At 50.2% G+C, this 19,372-nt stretch overlaps 1 protein-coding gene across 2 annotated transcripts in view; it reads right to left on the reverse strand.

Annotated features, from left to right (window-relative positions):
• Positions 1–19,372, reverse strand: part of RIN3 (Ras and Rab interactor 3) — a 114,016-nt gene that overhangs the window by 73,577 nt on the left and 21,067 nt on the right. For both annotated transcript variants that reach the window (XM_032344623.1, XM_032344622.1), the window contains exon 2: positions 3,898–4,105. In XM_032344623.1, coding sequence (XP_032200514.1) covers positions 3,898–4,105 — 208 coding nt within the window. The remainder of the gene's footprint in view (positions 1–3,897; positions 4,106–19,372) is intronic.

Raw genomic sequence — 19,372 nt, forward strand, 5'->3', positions numbered from 1 at the left:
AGAAGCCTGGTCTCCAGACCGTTCACCTCTGGAGGGGCGGGTATCCAGGTGATCTCTGAAGACCCTTGGAGCTCATAAAGCCTGGGGGCCACCTGTAGTGTCTGCAGGTTTTTTTGTTTGTTTGTTTGTTTTCATTTTTTTAGAGTACTTTTAAAAAAAAGATTTTATTTATTTACTTGGGGGAGAGAGAGAGAGAGAGAAAAGGATAAAGCACCTGTGTAAAGGAAGGTACAGAGGGAGAAGCAGGCTCTCTGCTGAGCCGGGAGCCCGAGGTGGGACTCGATCCCTGGACCCTGGGATCATGACCTGAGCCGAAGGCAGACACTTAACTGACTGAGTGGTCTGCCGCTCTGAAAATGAGGACAGCATTGCGGGCTCAGTTTCCCACCCTCCTGTGGGAGGAAGTTACCTGGCCAAGGGCCCTCGCTGAAGGTCACACCTCGCAGACTCTGCTCTCACTAGTCACGTGGCCTCAGGCAAGTGAGTGAACCTGTCAGAGCCTCTGCTGTCTCCTCGAGGAGAGGAGGACACTGACAGCATGGAGCACCTGACGGAAATCACGGTGGGGATAGATCTGACTGTGCAAAGACCAACTCTGGGTAAGAGTTGGCCAACGTTCTTACCAGAGCATGAACTTTGGGCTTTGCCTCTGCTTGAAAACAGAGATGTGAAGGGGGGTGGGGGCGGGTAAGGGCAGAGAGGGAGGGGCCAGGGAAAGGAAGAGAAGGTGCACCTGGTCCAATTCTGATGGCTCAGGGCTGGCCCTGTCCCTGAGGCCTCGGCGGGGCAGTGAGTGGGAGCAGGGTGTGGGCCTGGCTGACCCCCTTTAGGGCAGCTTCCTTCCATCTTAACCGTGGGCGCTCTCTCCGTCCCGGGATCGGATGCAGGCCTCTCTCTGGATGCGGGTGTCACGTTAGGACCCAGCCTTGGAGCAGCTTTCTATTTGCTCTCTCAGTCCGTCCCATCCACCCTGCATGACCTGGCTCACAGTCTGCCTCCTCCAGGAAGTCTGCCCGCATCGCCCCAGAGCCTGGCTTCTCTTTCTGGCCATGGTCAGATCTTCTCATCCTCAGGGCAGAGAGGACGTACTGGAACACAACAAATCTTCACACCCCACAGTGGTGTGGGGCTCTCAGGAGTTGTTGGACAGTAACAGCTTTCTAGTTCTCAGGTGGGATGGCTTTAAGATGTGTGTTCCACACTGGTTCCCAGAATGCTCCGGCAGGATCCAGCTCCCCTTGCGGCCCGTGGTGACGTGCACGACCACACACCTTTCATTAGCTGCCTCCCTTCCCTGTCTTATTTCCCCTGCCAGCCTCCTGGGGTCACCTCCCAAATAAACTACTGGAACTCAAATCCTTGTCTTGGGGTTTGCTTCTAGGGAAGCCCAAACTAGGGCGCTCCTCTTAGCCTCAGTTTCCTTATCTGTAAATTGGGGATAATAACAGGTTCAGAGGCCTCCCAGGATTATCACAAGGATGCGAGGAGAGGACATCACACAGGACTTGCCATTAACGTCAGTACCTGGCCCAGCACCGAGAAGGAATCTTCACGTTGAACCACTCTTGTTATTTTGATTTGGGCTTATCTTCAACTTTTTGAAAATGATTTGGGCTTTTCTTCACTTTTTGAAGATAGGGCTGACCCTTGAGGCAAAGCAGTCTGGACTTAGGGCCGGCCCACCCTGCCCTGAAGAGGCGCTTGCCTTTCCCATGATGGGTCCTCACTGTCTTGTCCATCTGCATGTCCATCCATGCCCAGAAAATGGCCATCCCTTGGCATCAAAACCTTGCACTTGCGTCTACATTGAGTCTCATCCTCCCAGGAAGGGTGGGAAGCCAACCCCCTCCGAACCTCACAGGGAAGTGGGTGATTCGCTGGTGGACTAGACACACTGGGAACATTGACTGGGACACTCGCTGGCATGAGTCCCTGATTTTATTTTCCATACAGTTTCTTCATTTGCTCCGAAGCCCTCAGTGAGTTCAAAATAGAAAACCTTTTGGTGGGGCGGGATGAAACAAGGGATCTTGTTTTCTTGAGGATGACCATCAGCTTGCCAGCCCCTGGAGCCCCCTCCCTACTCATCCTTCTAGAGGGATCCACGGACTCCCAGCCCGCAGTGGGGCTGGCCTGGCCTGGGGGCACCATACCCAGAAGAGACAGCCCCCTGCCTTGGTCTTGGCAGGATTCTGCTGGGCTATCCAGCCTCCATGGTCCCCACTCCCTGTGGGAGGGACCTCTGTGGCAAAGAGAGGTTGGAACTTTGTTGGAAGCCACATAAGTTGCAGGAATTCCAATCTTTTTATTTTTTCTTTAAGATTTTATTTATTTATTTGACAGAGATCACAAGTAGGCAGAGAGGCAGGCAGAGAGAGAGGAGGAAGCAGGCTCCCTGCTGAGCAGAGAGCCCGATGCGGGACTCAATCCCAGGACCCTGAGATCATGACCCAAGCTGAAGGCAGAGCTTAACCCACTGAGCCACCCAGGCACCCCAGGAATTCCAATCTTTAGGTACAACTGCTACTCAACAGATTTTTATCTAGTCCAAGGTGAATGAATCCACCAAGCCACTGAGCCCCACAGGGGAGCCTGGACTCTTGCAACACGACCTACCGCACTGAAGGGGAGCCCAGCAGAAGCGCCCAGCGGCTGAAAGGTAGGGATTCCACGCAGGTACAACATAGCCCAGGAGTAGCCAGACTGCCTGGGTTCTGGGTTCAAGTTCCAGCTCAGGCACTGGCTCGCTGAGTCACCTGAGGGAGGTCACACAGCTTCTTGGCATCTCAGCTATCTTTTCTGTAAAATGGGTCTGATTGTCATGCCCAAGTCAGAGGGCTGCCGTGAGCACACACGGTGCTGATTCACGTGCACACCTTCGCTGAGTGCCCGGGACAGAGTGCACGATGGACCCTGGCTGAGGTCACTGGGGGACCCTGCGGATAACGCCCGTGAAGACAGACCATGAGCTTTGAGCAAACATGGTTTCTGCAGTGGACAGCTGCCGGGGCGTGGGGAGGAGGCCCAGGGCTTTATGTCGGGTCAATGAAATGTGTTGGAAGCAGACAGAGATGCTGCTGACACAGCGCTGTGAACAGACTACACATAGCGTGCTTGAAAACGGCTCCTCTTCTGTGATGCGAATTTCACTTCCATAACAAACAAAACTGAAAACAGACTTTTGGGAAGTCAGTGAGGGGACAGAGAACAGGTGGCAAAAACTTCGAGAAGCCTCTTTACTTCTGTCCGGCTTGATTTTTTTTTTTTTTTTTTTTACAGTGACTACACATGTTTATCACTTTTACAATTAAACAAATTAAATGTTTTTTAAAAAGGAAGTGGTGCATAAGAGAAAGCGCGTGGGGTGGGTGGCACCTGACGGGTTCTGACTCATGTTTCACTATCTACCTACCTATCTTCCCCTGTGATGCTCACAGGACCAGAGTACCTTCACGAATGGCCCCGTTTCAAAGGGAGAAAAGTGAGCCTCAGAAAAATCTAAGCCCCTTGGCTCAGCTCACAGAGCCTGGCTCCAGAAAAGCTTTTGCCTGCGTCACATAGCCCCTGTTCTCTTATATCAACTAAGGGGGTGAAACAGGATCTCTCAGGTGCCTCCAGCTCCCCTCCCGGATGCCTGGCTGACTTCTCCAAGTGCCAGTCCTGCGTCTCAGGGGTCCTGGTGCCCAGACAGCCCCCGCCAGCCACACAGCCCCCTGTTCTCCAGAGGGGGGACACCTGCTCTCCAAAGCAGGAACCAGATGTCCCACCAGTCTCTCGCTCCTCAGTTCTGGAAACAAACACCCCAGTCGAAAAGCTGACCAACCCAAGAAAGGAAAGCAGAAACAGGCAGCTGTGCTTGCCCACCACTGGCCACGAGGTGAAGAGACCTCAACTCACCCCAGCCGCCTCCTGGAGCAGGATCCTGGCGGCCTCTGCCTGGCCCAGACCCAGCTGCAGCCACACAGGACAGGTCTTGATGAGCTTCTCCAGGACACTGATGCCCCTCCGGGGAAGGCAGTTCTTCGGAGTGACCGGGGGACGAGGCCCCATGCCACCCTCCTCCTCCTCTTCCTCTCCCTCTTCTTTGCCAACATCTGGAACAGGACTGAGAACAGAATCAAACGATCAGCCCTGCTGCAGCCAGCCCAGACAGCGGAGTGTAACAGACCGACAGTCAATTCCACTGTGCCCATTCATTAGGCATCTATGAAGCCACCAGTCCTCTGGGGAATTAAAAAAAGAGACAGGGGCGCCTGGGTGGCTCAGTGGGTTAAGCCGCTGCCTTCGGCTCGGGTCATGATCTCGGGGTCCTGGGATCGAGTCCCGTATCGGGCTCTCTGCTCAGCGGGGAGCCTGCTTCCTCCTCTCTCTCTCTGCCTGCCTCTCTGCCTACTTGTGATCTCTCTCTGTCAAATAAATAAATAAAATCTTTAAAAAAAAAAAAAAAAAAAAGAGACAAACCATGATCTGCACCTTGGGGTACTTATAATAAAACGGGTTGGATCAACACAGACGAAACCAGCTGAAGCAGAAGATTGGGATAAATGTAACAGAACACCATGCGGCGGGAACAGCTAATTCCAACCCCGGCTAGCTTCAGGGAAACACAGGGGACTCCAAGGAACTATATCTCTCAGGGTATCTGCAGGGGTGAAAACCTTCATCAGACAGAGGGGGTAGTTACACAAGTAGGAAGATGTGGCTGGTGCCTGTCTTTTGCCTGCGTCCCTGGCTAGTGGTTGCTCTAAGGGGCCGCTCTGGGGAGGGTCAGGATGAGCCCCACTAAAGGCACAGAAGAGGGGAATGGGGTGGTGGGGGAGAGGGGGTTCAAGGGCTGCAAGATCCAGAAGTCCTGAGGAGGGAACAGCTTTTCCCAAAGGCAAGGGCGGGGCCCCGGCCAAAATTCCTTCCTGACGTGCCCACTCCCACATCCTCCCAGAAGCTGTCCCTCTCATGGATGCTGTGTGCACAGGGAAGCTTGTGCATTTCCCCTCTGGGTCCACACTGAAAAGTGTGCCCAGGACGAACAGGAGTGTCTGAGGCAGCTGCAGGCACCGTGGGGCCGGGAGGGGCGGTGAGGCAGCCCCATGGATGGCTACAGGCTGTGGAACTGGGGCTTAGTGAGCCACATTTGGAGTTCAAGTCCAGGGCAGCCCAGCTGATGCTGATGTAACCTCTTCCCAGGCCCTGAAGTCCGGTCACAGCATCTCCACTGGGAAAGAAGTGAAAAGGCTGGAGGCCGGAATTACCCTGGAAAGAAGCACCCTGGGGCCTGTGAGTTTCCTCTGACCCTCGAAACCCAAAACTATCTTCTGGCACCAAAGGCTTCCTGATCATCTTTAAACCTCCTCACTTGGCCAGGGGCCTCCCCCAGGGGCACATTAGGGCTCTCATGGAAGCTGGGAGTGAGAGCTCGCACTTCCGCTCTGCCACCATCTAGGCTGAGGCCGTGCTGAGTCCTTTCCCTCTGAGTCTGTTTTCTCATCTATGCAATGGGCAGGTGGTAGCCCCGAAGCTTCCTCCACTTACTGGGTGGTCCTACGCGGGGACTGGGCTTTGGGGACAAAGGTCCTCATCTTCTCCTTAGAACCAAAGCCATGATCAAACAAACAGGCTCTGGGAGGAAGGAGGGGGTCTATCTCCCATTCGCTTGTACTATGAATATTTTCCGAGGGCCTGTGAGCTCCAGATGTTGTTCTAGGAACTGGGTCAGAGCAGAGAACAAGAGTAAAAACCAAACCAAACCAAATCAACAAACCTCACCTCTAGGAGAGAAGCCAGGTGACACACAAGGTGAATGAGTGACCTAGAGTGTGTCAGGTCGTGCTGAGTTGTAACAAGGATGCAGATTTGGGAAAGAGCAAAGCCCTTTGAGCGACCTGACCCAGAGAAACCTCAAGGAAGCCTGGGTGCTGGCAGATGCTGGGGCTAGAGGGTTGGGGCAAGGGGAGGTCAGAGGGGGCAGGGTGGGTGTCCCCATAAGGATGCTGGAACGACTGGCAGAGTTGACTCTAAGGCCGCTCCCTGCCCCCAGCTCCCTGGAAGTCCCAGCTTCATCCTGAGGACAGGATGACCAAGGATAAACTCCGTCCAGGCTCCAGAATCATGGGGACCATGCCATGAGTCCTTTGTGATCACGTCCCTTCCTGCTCTAAAACCTTCAATGGCTCGCACTGCCTAAAGGATCCAATCCAATCTCCTAATATTAAAGGCACTCCCTTTCTGAGCCCCTGCCTTCCCCCATCCCAATAAACTCCTCACAAAGAGCTGCCCTCCATCCCCTCAGCAAAACCTGCATTTCCCCACTTGGCACTCCTGAGGCTCAGGCTGCCCTATCCACCTGTAATTCCAATGCCCAATGTGATTCCTTCAGGTTCCCTGTTACCAACATTGTCTCCAATGGGCAGGCATAAATTTAGTGGATTGGACCAGAAAGCAAGAACCATGAAAGGGAAGATGGATAAATTAAACATACCAAATTAAACTTGTGCCCATCAAAACACCTCACGAAGAAAAGGAATACACAAACCACGGGCGGGGAAAAAATATTTGCAAAGCATACATCAAACGGAGAACAAGCAAGCTCGCATTAAAAACGGGCCAAAGATTTGAAAATACCTCCAAAGAGACATCTGAATGGCCAATAAGCCAGCGAAAGATTACTTGACATCATTAGTCAGTAGGGGGAATGCAAATTAAAGCCACAATGAGATACCATGATGCAACTACGAGAATGGCTAAAATTAAAAAGACAGACAACATCACACGCCGGTAAGGGTGGGAGGAAACCAGAGCTCTCCGGCACTACTGGAGAGACTCTAAAAGGGGACAATCACTTTGGAAAAAGACAATCTTTTTTTTAAATTTTTTTTTTAAATTTTTTTTTTGGTAAACCTAAACATACACCTCGCATATGATCCAACCATCTCACTTCTGGGTATCTATCTACCCAAGAAAGATGAAAGTCAATGCCCACGCAAAGACCGGTACGTAGATGGGTGTTCACTGCAAAATTCTTTCAACTCTTCTGCATGTTTAAAATCTTTTATAGGACACTGCTGGGGATAAAGTTCTCCCCACCCCTTAAGACCCATCCAGAAGAAGCCTGTCTGCTTTATTAGAAGTCCTGGGTTCGAATCCAGGCTGTGTGACCTCTGGACAGTTATGCTACTTCTCTGGGCTTCAGTTTAAGCATCTGTAAAAAGGTAAAAATTACCCTTACCTTAGAGCGAGGCAGAGAGAGATGGGTCGAGTGCTTCGCACAACTCAATAAAAGTTAACTATTGTTTTTCTATCATCTCAGCCCTCTAGTTAGGATTCTTCTCATTATAACTCTTCTACTTTGTGGCCTTGATTTTAGGACTTAGCACATTTGATGAGAATGACCGTGTAGATGTCTGTGAGTTGCACCTGGCTTGTACCCAAGACAACATGTGAACCCAGAGTTCAAGTGCTGTGTGGGCTCAGTGAGAGTCCCCAGCAGTTTACAGCTTCTGTGGCTGGGCTGTTCCACTAATCACAGCAGTGAAACAAGGCCTGATGGGGTGTCAGCTCTGGGCATTTCTACCTCTGTTATTCTGCTGGAGCCCCAGGGCCCAGCCCCAAGCGCCATCATGGTAAGGGCACTTTGCAGAGCAAGTGATGCCCAGACAGCTCAAGTGACCCAAGGCCCAATGTCAGCAGGGACTCAGGGATCCGAGGGTCTGGTCCCATGGCCCTTCTCCGGCCTGGTCAGAGCAGGTGCCCTCGTCACATTGTCCCTTCAGGGATCTTGTGCTCCCGTGACTCGGAGCGAGGCCCAAAGCTCCCCTAGCCTCAGCTGCTCCTTTTCTAACTGGCATCTGCTGGCAGAGCAGGTGACCCGGACACCCATGTCCTCGCTCTCAGCAGCCAAACTCTAGCTGAAGGTCCCATAAGGGCAGCCACAGGAAACTTGGGCAATGAACAGGACTGTCAGCAAAAAGTAAGGCGCCTCAGAAACTTTAGTGCAACTCATCAGAAAAGAGAAATCATTCATGGCCATTTTCTTTCTGCTCGCTGGTAGGGAGGACAGCGCCACTCTGGGCCAGGTGTCATTGGACACTGGGCTGAGCACGGGGTGGTCAGACACTCAGGGAGACCCTCCCCCTGCACTGCAGGGACCCAGCCTGGATGCAGCAACCGGCTTTATCTGGGGGACTTTTGTCACCAGCTCCCTGAAGGAGCAGTGAATTGGCACGTCCCCAACTTGCTGGACTGGTGTCTGGGTCCCCGTCACTGCTGAGGAGAGGAAAGCTCTGTTCTGGGGTGGAGAGGCTGCCCCAGGAGGCCCCTCCTAAGTTTGGGGTCAGAGCAAGGTGGCAGCTTGGAGGGCAGGGCCCGGCTCCATGCTGCCTGTTGGGAAGGAAGCCATGGAAGTTTCCCAGCTCACGAGAGCTCCAGCCCCAGGGAAAGAGCTTGGGAAGTTCCAGTGATGACTCCTTGTGAAGGGAACTGAGGGTCCCTTGTGCAGACTTAGCTAGAAGCTGAGCAGAACATGGGATGGAGGGAAAGGACAGGCAAAAGGCCATCTTGGTCCCACCCATGATCCCAACCCCAAGCAGCTTTAAGACCGAGCTGGTCTATCAAGACAGAGAGGCCTAGTCCCTGCTCTCACGGGCTCTTAGGCCTGTAGGGGCCAGACATGGCTCCAGTGATAATATTATGGGATGGACCCATCACTCTGTACGAGGTGCACAGGCATCCAGGTGACGTGGGGGGCGGCATGGGAGGGGGTCCTGGGAAAGCAGGATAGCAGCCTGCCTGTTTGATGAACAAGGAGCCCACAGCACAACCACGTGTGGGTCTGTTCTAAGTACTCCACGCACTCCCTTAACTCGGTTGACCTCCCACCTGTATACCCGGGTTGCACTGTGTCCCCCAAAATGGCTTGTCCAAATTTTAACCCCCAATACCTAAAGTTGTGACCTTATTAGAAAAGGGGATTTTTGTAGATGTTACTAAGTTAAGGATGAGATCATCCTAGATTGAAGACGGGGCCTAAATCCAGTGGGAGGTGTCCTTATAAGCAGAGGCGGTGGAGAGATGCTAGAAGGCCACCTGACGGCAGAAGAAGAGACTGGATTAGAACGTCTCAAGCCAAGGAGCACCAAGGGCCGACGGCCGTCACCAGAAGGTAGGAGAGAGGATGGAAAGGATTCTCCCTCAGAGCCTGCAGATAGAACCATCTTGGCCAACACCCTGGTGTTAGACTTCCGGCCTCCAGAACGGTGGGAAGATAAATGTCTGTTGTTTCAAGCTGCAAGGTTTCGGTAAGCCGCCACAGTCCTGGGAAATGACTAGCCCACATCGAAAAGTCCCATGTCAAGATGAGAACATGGAGGCACAGAGAGGTTAAAGAGCTCACCCAAGGTCACACAGCCAGTAGGGGGCAGAGCTGGGATTCAAACCCCAGGCAATGTGGCTCCAGAGTTTGTGCTTCAAACCGCTACCTTATTCAAGCTCTTGAAGAAATTTAAAACAATTTTTCCCATGTATCTGTACCTTTGGAGTACATGGCAAGGAGTGTTCAATATTGTTTGCTATATCATTTGGAATATCTACAAACATACACAGACTCATATAAAAATAAACATAGAAATAACTTCAGGAGGCTATGTAAGACATCATTAAAGACAGTTATCTCTGAGACGTTCAGGGGATTTGTTTCCATTTTTAATACTAATGAAGCATTACTTACATGATTAAAACCCATCTTAAATAATGTGTGAAAATATCCCTGTGTGCCACATAAATGAACACAGAGAGTTGGAGAGCTGCTGGCTTTGGGGATCTCCCAGGCCTGGCTCGTACCCTGGTTTTGCAGACTTATGGGTAGGGCTTGGATGCCTTATCCAACCACTATGACCTTCAGTTTCTTCTTCTGTGAAATAGGGAGTAGGCACCACCAGCTGAGAGGACTTCTCTTGGGAGCAAAGATGAGGTGGGCAGGCATGTGGCAAGAAGAGGGCACTCCGTGCACCATGATTTTCATGGGAGTCATTAACAGTTAACCTCTAAAAGCCAGAGTTGAATTGCTGAGCAATTCCAGCACCCACCCTAAACTTCTGAGGTCCAAAGCCCCCTTCCTTCCTTTTGAAGTAGCCCCTGTTTCTCCTGCTGGGACAGGATTGAAGAGGGGTCCCAGAGGGGAGTTCCCCTGTGACTCTGGAGGCCCCGAGAAGCACCCATACTTCAACACTCTCAGGGTGGGACAGGATAGTTGCTCACGGAAGCCCCCAACACCCCATCAATTTTCTAGTCCTCCATGCAGACTGCTCCTCCGGGAAATGAGTCCTGCACAGACAGGAGGGGACCAGCAACACAAGGACAGGCATGTGGGAGGTGTGAGACATTGCAAGGAGGGACACCAACCCCGCATCGGTGCCATCTCTCTCTAGACTCACGACTAGAGGGTCAGCGGACATTTCACACACCCTGCACAGTGCAAGGGTGACTCATTCAGTCTCTGTCCCAACCCCTGCCGTGCCCTGGCCAAGTGACTGGGGGCAAGGTACTGAACTTCTACGGGCCTCGGTTTTCTTATCTGTGCAATGGAGCTGGTAACATCTACATTTCAAGCAGCACCTGGCACATAGTAGCACTTCAAATAGGTCTGTATTCTAGCTGCGGGGTGGGGGTGGGGAGCCACATATGCGGTCACACCCAGGTTCTCCCAGGGACACCTGTTGCTGTGACAGCAATGCAAGAGACAGCCAGAGATAAGCCAGAAGCCATGGTGCACTAAAAGCCACTGGAGCACGAGAGGGTAAAGCACCACTAAGAATGAAGACAGGTGCACCTGCTCTGAAAATGACTGTCAAAATCCAAGGGAGACAGGCATGCTGCAGCCCAGGCCTCCCAGGATGAAAACAAGCACAAGGAGACAATGATGATGGCCCTACCATGGCCTTGGCAGTGACCAGAAAATGGGAATGACCAACGTCCATCTGTCCATCCATAAGAGAACGGGTGCACAGGCTGTGATCCCATCCACCTGGACGACCACACATCTGCTAAAAGGCAGGAGCCAAAGCTACACGGTAAAAATCTCAAAATCCTGTTCATTCCCCGATTTCGGTCCCTCTGCTGAAGATAGATAGGTAAGGGAATGACCCTGTGTTTGGGAAACCCCCACTAAGATATATGGGGGTAAAGAGGCACTGTGTCTGCAAGCTGTCCTCAGAAGCTTCAGGAAAAAAATGAGAGAGGACGAGCAGATGGGACAAAATGTAAGTAATCAGTGTCTCTGGGTGAAGAGTGTACATACAGAAATTTGCAATACTCATCCTGTAACTTTTCTGGGAGTCTGAAATTACAGTAAAAAAAAAAAAAGTTTTAAAATCCTACAAACCTAGGGCGCCTGGGTGGCTCAATCATTAAGCGTCTGCCTTCGGCTCAGGTCATGATCCCAGAGTCCTGGGATTGAGCCCCACTTTGGGCTCCCTGATCAGCGGGAAGCTGCTTCTCTCTCTCTCCCACTCCCCCTGCTTGTGTTCCCTCTCTCGCTGTGTCTCTCTCTGTCCAATAAATAAATAAAATCTTAAAAAAAAATAAAATAAAATCCTACAAACCTGATGTGGAATGCAATAAGCAAATCACGGAAGGAACAGAAACACTTTGGTGTGAAACATACATGACAGTTCTGTATGCCCTGTAGAGAGCGCACACGCACCGACTTCGGGGTGATGGTTGCTGCTGAAGGGGGGGAGGCAGGCAGTGGGATCAGGGAGGGCTGGGAAGGAGGCTTCAGCCCTCTCAGTAACCACTGATAAACTGCCACACGCCTTTCCCCCAATATCCTAGCACCTGTCATAAGGCGAGGAGAGACAGGGTGGTAAGTCTCCAGGCACCTAAGCCTAAGCCTATTCCTCCTGCCAGAGCAATTTATACGGGATACTCCAGCTTTTCAAAAAAAATTTCTAATTTTTAAAAATTTTTTTGGCGTTTTAAAGTCAATTCTGGAGCCTGAGGGCTGTGCTGAAAGGCAATGAAGATACACCCAGCCTAGGCATCCACCAATTCATCCAAAGAATCAGGCCCCAGGGGACTTCTGGGGGGAATCCTCTGACAGCCGCCCCAGGGTCACTAGAGAAGAAGCCAGAGGTCACTGGCTCATTTCTCTGGCAGCCATAGGACTTCGCTGGGAGCAGCAGCTTGTGCCAGTGCGAAGGACACTCTGGAGGCCTTAGTGTGATGGGGAAAGCCAAGCTGCTCTGCCCGTCTGAGTCTCAGTGCCCCACCCCCTAGCCGTAGTCGGGAAGACGAGAACACCTGCCTAACGGTGGTGTGAGGCTCTCATGGGACAGCATCAGGAAAGGCTCCAGCCACAGCTGACACCTAACAGGTGGTCACTCCTCGAGGGGATGGGACGTTTGGGGACAGTGCTGGAGACGTCAGATGTGCAGCAAGCCATTTCTGTGGTTCGAATACTGCTGACATTACTCGCCATGAGCTGCTCGCAGAGGTCCTGAACCGTTACCCAGAGGCCTTTGTGACCTTCCAAGCCACTGCCCTCCACCTCCAATGATCCCCTGACACCACAACCCTCTCCATACACCCCCTAGGAGAGAACTGCCATAGCTGTTGGAAGACCTCCAAGGACAGGGCATCACCATCTCACCTGGCAACCCATTCTGAGAAGCAATTTAGAGTTTCTATGGAGATGAAACGTGTTCCTAGGAAGTCTTCTCTCTTGTTGCTTTCTCCAAGCTGTATAGGGCCTTGAGGACAACTCACCCTGCCCCCTTCCCAGAGCCCTCCAGCTGTAGGAAGGGGGCTGACACAGGCTCTTCCCCAGGTCTTCTCCTCTATGGGATGAACAGCACCACGCCTCCACAAGGCTGGCCCGAGGTAACATTCATCAGAGGCTGTCCCCACTGCCAGGCACTGAGCTGGGTTTATTATATTTACTGTCTCCGGGAATTTGTACAAGGAGTGATTTTTTTTTTTAAAGATTTTATTTATTTATTTGACGGAGAGAAATCACAAGTAGACTGAGAGGCAGGCAGAGAGAGAGAGAGGGAAGCAGGCTCCCTGCTGAGCAGAGAGCCCGATGCGGGACTCGATCCCAGGACCCTGAGATCATGACCTGAGCCGAAGGCAGCGGCTTAACCCACTGAGCCACCCAGGTGCCCCAGGAGTGATTTTTTTTTTTAAGATTTTATTTATTTATTTGCAAGAGAGATCACAAGTAGGCAGAGAGGCAGCCAGAGTGAGAGGGGGGATGCGGCTCACCGCCGAGCAGAAAGCTCGATGCGGGGCTTGATCCCGGGATCCTGGGATCATGACCTGAGCTGAAGGCAGAGGCTTTAACCCACTGAGCCACCCAGTGCCCTACGTGCTGTCTTGATAGATTTGCCTTCTGGGTTATTTCATATACAGAATCAGACCACAGTGGTCTTTTAGGTTTGGTTTCTTTCACTTGGCATATATATATACATATTTCCTGTGTAGTTAACATACAGTGTTCTATTAGTTTGAGGTATACAGCAGAGCAATTCAACAACTCCACAGATCACTCCGCGCTCATCAAGATAAGCATATCCCCAACCCCCATCACCTATCCGGCCCATTCCCCACCCCGCTCCCCACAGGCAACCTTCTGTTTGTTTTCTACAGTTAAGTCTATTTCCTCGTTTGTCTTCTCCCCACCACGTCCCACCTTGGCATAATTTTTAAGGCTCAACCATATTATCATAGCTCAAAGGTGTACAGTACTTCACTTCTTTTTTTCTTGGCACAGAATATCCCATCGCATGGGCACACCCCGTTATACTTATTCCCCCAGCTTATGGACATTTGGATTGTTTCCATTCTTTGGTCATCATGAGTAATGCTGCTAATTCTCCTGTGCAAGTTTTTGCATGGGCATTGTTTTCAATTCGCTTGTATATCTAGGAGAGAAATTGCCAGGTCATGGGGCACTCTGTATTTAGCATCTTAACGAACTGCCAGGCTGTTTTTCAGATGGGTATACCAGTTAACATTCCCACTGGCAGCCTGTGAGGGTCCCCATTTCTCCACATACTCATCAACACTTGTTCTTGCCTGTCTTTTTATTTTATAGCCATACTAATGGGTATGAAGTGGTAACTAGTTGTGGTTTTGGTTTGCATTTCCCTGATGTATAATTATATTGAGCACCTTTTAATTACTAACTATATACACATATATGTATTATTCTTATATTATATTGTATATATAGTATATATATTGCATATATCATATATATAGTATTGTATTATATATTATATAATATTATAAATTATTACCCTTTAGAAAAAATGTCTTCAGATCCTTTGCCTGTATTAGGAAAACATTATGTCTTTTTATTATTGAATTATACTTTCTTTATATATGCTTTATACAAGTCCCTTATAAGATGTATGACTTGCAAATATTTTCTTCCATTCTGTGACTGTCTTTCATCTCCTTGGTGAAAAGCTAAAGTTGTCCTTTGAAACATGAAAGCCTTTAAATTTGGTGAAGTCCAATTTGTCTTTTTTCTCTTTTGTTGCTCGTACTTTTGGTTTCATATCTAAGATACCATGACCTAATACAAGATCATGGGTTTGTCTTCTAAGAATTCTATAGTTTCACCTCTTACACTTAAGTCTTTGTTCCATTTTGAATTAATTTTTTGTGTTTGGAGTGAGGTAGGGGTCTAACCACTTTTTTTTTTTTTTTTTTTTTTACATTTGGGCAACCTGTTGTCCTGGCAGCCTTCGTTAAAAGATTATTTCGAATTTTCATGGCACCCTTGTTGAAAATTAACTGTAAATTACAGAGTGGTTTTCAGCCCCCTCATCACACTATTTTTATCCTTCAGAGCATGCTGAGTCTTTTCTGTCTTTGTATTTTTGAAATGTGGAGTCTCAAACAGGGAACTGATTCCCCAGGTGTGCCCTGAGCAGCCAAGAAAGAAGCCTAACCATAACTTTCCACAATCTAGATCTTCTACTCTATTAGTGTGACACGAGATGACATCTGTTTTGCTCCAGCTCCCTATGCAACACCCTGGGGAAATGGTGGGAAATTTTTTTGTGTTCTGAGGTTGGGATCCCATTGTGGAAATGAAGGGAGAAAACAAGTTTATGAGATCAGTAGTGACACGACAAAGGCTGTATTCATGGGGAGAACAGGTGTATGATACGAAGGAAGTGGTCCTGAGCTCACACTCAGGAGACCACGTTCTTCTCCTGTTGTTCACTACGTGACCTTGGGTAACTCACTTCCCCTCTTGAGGCTCAGCAGCCCCTTCAGTCAAATGAGAAGGCGGAACTAGGTCTGGGATGGCAAGGGGGTCGGATGCCCACACTCAGCGGCTGCCTAGATCGGTAGGCTGAAGGCTCAGCAGGGAAAGAACGCTGGGATGCAGTACGATGTCTGCCCTGGGCTCTGTACGGGAGACATGCAGCAGCTGGGCTGGGGATTTACTGACATGGGTCAGACCAGGGACTAAGGTTCCTTCCAGCACTACGAATTCCATGATTCTGGACTCAACTGACCTTTGGCTAGATGCCACTGGACGCCTTCTCTTCCTAGCTGGGCTGGCTCTGCCCCAACAGATGGCCTGAGAAAATGCAGGCGGCCAGCGCAGCTTCTCTGTGGCTTCCTTTCTGCCAGATGCTTTTTCCTCGACATGCGGAAGCCGAGCCCCAGCTGTTGCCTGACTTCCATCTCTGGCCCAGCCCTTGGTTTCCCTGGGATGCAAAACACAGCTCCGGGCTGACTGTGGCCATCCCAGGCGGATGGGAGATTAACATCCAGTTTCAGAATCAGAATGTCTCACGTACAGAATGTGCGAACACACAGCAGATGCATCCAGCCCAGTTTCACAGGCTAAATAACTACGTGAGGCTCTGGTGTGTTCCCGCTAATGGTTGGGGCTCCAAGGGCAGTGTCTGAGAAATCGTGTTGGGTGAAGTTCCCTGGGCTCCTCTCCATCCAGAAACCAAAAGGCCTTTCATGATGAGGGGGGACGCAGGGTGCAGCTTGAGACCCCCGACCCTTGGTGGGTTAGCCCCAGGGAAGCTGGGATGAGGTTCTGTGGGCCCCTACCCACAGCCTCTCAGAGGGGAAGTCAGCTTAAGCAGGTCTTCCGGACCCCGGAAGCGCTGAGAACGGGTCAGGCTGGCTGAGTTCGCACGTCACAGCCCACATCAAGGGGTCTGGCAGGTCAAAGGCCTTCAAACTTTCCACACCTGTGTGTACGGCAGACCTCTACTGCTCGGTGTGTGTCAAGCACTGCCATGCTCCCAGCCCTACCTTCCAGGCTGGCTGCTGGCTCCTCCGATGAGCCCTAAGGCTTCCACCGGCCCAGACGGAGCCCCTCCTGGGCCCTGGGGGGAGCCCGGAGGAGGCCCCTGCCTTCCACGCTGAGCCCGCTGCCGGCTGCTCCCACTCTCCCAGGCCTGCCCCCGGACCCTGTTTCTCAGAAGCTCTGACTGCCGACTCAGAGGCCTGGCCAATCTGTGTTCTTGATAGCCCTGGGCACCCATGGCCTCCTGGGAACCTGGGTCAAGTTCCTCCAGCCTCCCTCTGCAACTTCCTCTGGCTTCCTCTGGTCCTAGCCCCTTTCCCCATCCCAGCCAGCCCCTTGAACGTGGCTGAACCTGACTCAGCCCGCTGGCCTTGCTGACAACCTTCCCCCACACCAGTCCAGGGTTAGGACCGTCCACTCCCATCGGGACCCAGCTCACAGACGAGAAGACCAATTCTTTCCACAGTGCTGTGTGCAGTCAGGTTCTGAGGGATGACAAGGGCCGTGGTGACTAGTGCTTTAAGCATGGGCTTAGGGAACCAGACAACCTGGATTAGAATCCCACCTGGTGACCTTGACAAGTGTCTAAGGCTCCCTCTGCCTCAATTTTCTTAGGCTTAAGATGGGAAATACAAGCATTACGACCTTATGGGATTGCTGTAAGGAGTTCAGGATAGTGACTGGAATACAGCGAACATTCAGTGATGTTATCAGCATTCCTTTGTTTATCCAATGGGTTTTTACTGAGCATCTACTATGGACCAGACAAAACTCTAGACTTACGTAATAATAATTACAAAAATAATCATACACAGTGAAAGAGTAGCTGACACTTCCCTCCTCCCGCCCCCACCAAAAATTCTTAGAAACTTCACTGAACATGGAGATGGCTCCTGGAGAAGACAGGATTTGGGGGACAAACTTCCTGCCTGGGACTGAAGCTGGAGGCAGTGGGGACACAAGAACCCAGGACACCGAGGGCAGTGGGCAGGCCCATTCACACATGTGATACATGTATGCTGAGATGGGCTGAGGCCACCTCTGTAAAGACACAGGGGAGAGGGATCTCCTGGTGCCCTGCGTGAAGGACTGGGAGGCTGGGGGTGGGAGGGAGGTGCGTCACTGTATACCTTTTTGTACCTTTTGAATTTGAACCACGTGACTATATCACTTATTCAAAAAATAATTAAAACAATTTGTAACTTCCAAAAAGAAAAGTTCTCATTAAGGGGATTTCAGATGTTGAACACATCTGGGTTCTGTCCAAGCAGATCTAGAGAACACCACTTTCTTGTTTTGGCTAGGATAGCCCATTATAGGTCATTTTCCCTTCTAGAATCTATCTCAAAGAGATATTTTAAAAGTACAATGAGGGTGCCTGGGTGGCTCTGGTAGTTAAGCGTCTGCCTTCAGCTCAGGTCCTGCTCCCAGGGTCCTGGGATGGAGCCCCGCCTTGGGCTCCCTGCTCGGCCGGGAGCCTGCTTCTCTCTCCCCATCTGCCGCTCCCCTTGCTTGTGCTCTCTCATACTTGGTCTCTCTCACTCTCTCTCAAATAAATACATCTTAAAAAATCTTTTAAAAAAAGTATGATAAAGCTCCACGAACAAAGATGTTTACTGCAACGTGACTTCCAGACATCAAAAAATAGAATCAAATGGCAAACAATGCTGCCTGTCACTGCCCGTGAACTCTCCTCCCTCACGCTGTGTTCCAGGGTGGGTCGTATCTACTGCTGGGTGCCCCAGGATCAACACAGAACAGGTCCTCAATGACACTGTATTAACCATTGAAATGACTGAGGAACGATTAGTACTACTGGCAACACGCAATTATCTTTGCCTTACAAAGAAAGCAATTTTTTAAAAAAGATTTTACTTAAATTTGAGAGAGAGGGAGAGAGAAAGAGATCATGAGCAGGCGGGGAGGGTAGAGGGAGAAGCAGAGAGCCCGATGCAGGGCTCCATCCCAGGACCCCGGGATCATGACCTGAGCCGAATGCAGACACTTACTTAACCCACTGAGCCACCCACGTACCCCTACTACACATCTTTTTAAAAACATTTTTTTATTTTGAATCCTGTGAATGTATTACATACTCAAAAATAAACTAATAATGTTTGAGATATGTATGCACCAGGCATTGCTCTATATTAACTACATTAATCCTTTAAAATAACCATATAAGATAATTCGTTATCCTTCCCATTTTACAGAGGGGGAAACTGAGGCACAGAAGTTAAGCCATTCACTAAAGCTATGGAATTAGTAAGTAGCAGAGCTGGGATTTGAACCTGGCTGGTTTGAGTCTATAGCCCAGTTCTTAACCCATTCTGTCAAAACCCTCTAGATTCCTGCTTGTAATATAAGATGAAACACTGAACATTGTAAACATACAAGATGAGGACAGATGGAAGGACAGATCCTGTCCATGGAATGCCAAGGTATGACTTCTACATGTACTGATCTGAAGAATCATTGCAATTCCAGTTAGATTCCCAAAGGTGATCTGTGAAAATGGAAGCAGAGATGCTAAGGGTCAAGGGTATCCCTGACACACTTGAAGAACAGGGTAGGATTTCGTTTGCTGGGTACCAAGACTTATTCTAAAGCTACAGTGATTAAGATGGTGTGGTACTGGTGCTCGATAGACACAGAGGTCAGCCGACTAGAAGAGTTCAGAAACAGATCGACACATACACAGTCCCTTGATTTATGCACGGCCACAATAGGACACCGAGGAAAGGACAGTCTTTGCAACAAAATATGCTGAGACAACGGGGTATCCACGTGGGCAGAAAAAGGAACTGGACTCTTCTTCATGGCATATATAAAAATCAGTTCCAGGAAGACTCTGTCCTGACCTAAAGGTGGAAAGCAAAACCAAAAGCTTCGGAAGAAAATAAAGAGTATCTTCATAACCTGATGGGAGAGAGAGACTTCTTAACCAGTACACACACACACACACACACACACAAACACACACACACACACCCCGACCTTAAATAAATGATACATTTGACTGCGTTAAAATGAAGACTTTCTGTTCATCAAGACACCATTAAGAGAGTCGAGTCAAGCCCTCAGTGGGAG

This window comes from Mustela erminea, chromosome 5, assembly GCF_009829155.1.
Source record: "Mustela erminea isolate mMusErm1 chromosome 5, mMusErm1.Pri, whole genome shotgun sequence".
Lineage (NCBI taxonomy): Eukaryota > Metazoa > Chordata > Mammalia > Carnivora > Mustelidae > Mustela > Mustela erminea.